This window comes from Bison bison, unplaced genomic scaffold, assembly GCF_000754665.1.
Source record: "Bison bison bison isolate TAMUID 2011002044 unplaced genomic scaffold, Bison_UMD1.0 scf7180017864461, whole genome shotgun sequence".
NCBI lineage: Eukaryota > Metazoa > Chordata > Mammalia > Artiodactyla > Bovidae > Bison > Bison bison.
This window is the reverse complement of record NW_011495023.1, coordinates 6,242,782-6,243,262: the sequence shown is the minus strand read 5'-3', so window position 1 is coordinate 6,243,262 and position 481 is coordinate 6,242,782. Positions and strand designations below refer to the sequence as shown.

Genomic DNA, 481 nt, shown 5'->3' with positions numbered 1-481 from the left:
CCCCAGCAACCTGGGGTCCTCCGTCCTGGCGAGCAAGACCAAGACCAAGAAGAAGCATTTCGTCGCGCAGAAAGTGAAGCTCTTTCGGGCCAGCGATCCGCTGCTCAGCGTCCTGATGTGGGGGGTAAACCACTCGGTAAGGACTCGGGCTGCGGCGCGCAGTCCCTTTCCTCCTCCTCTTCCTCCTCGCTCCCCTCCCCCTCTCGCTGCAGCTGCTGCGGGGCGGGGAGCCCGAGCCGGGCCCCGGCCCTCCGGCTGCTAGCCCTCCGGGGCTGCTCGTTCGCCGCGGCGCTTGGGTGCCCCCAGACCCGCGCGCTTCGCTCCCGCCCCTCGGGGCCACCCGGGCGCGCCTCCGGGATCCCCTTGGGACCCTAGGGCCGGATGCGGGACGGGAGGGTCCAATTTGCATTTGAACCCTGCGGCGAGTACCGGTATCGCTCCTCAGTCCGTCCGTCCGCCCTCTGGCCGATCTGTCCCCGCA

At 69.9% G+C, this 481-nt stretch overlaps 1 protein-coding gene across 1 annotated transcript in view; it reads left to right on the top strand.

Annotated features, from left to right (window-relative positions):
- Positions 1-481, top strand: part of PIP4K2A (phosphatidylinositol-5-phosphate 4-kinase, type II, alpha) — a 188,622-nt gene that overhangs the window by 826 nt on the left and 187,315 nt on the right. Inside the window, exon 3 of the mRNA XM_010860060.1 lies at positions 7-136. Within this exon, the coding sequence (XP_010858362.1) occupies positions 7-136 (130 nt within the window). The remainder of the gene's footprint in view (positions 1-6; positions 137-481) is intronic.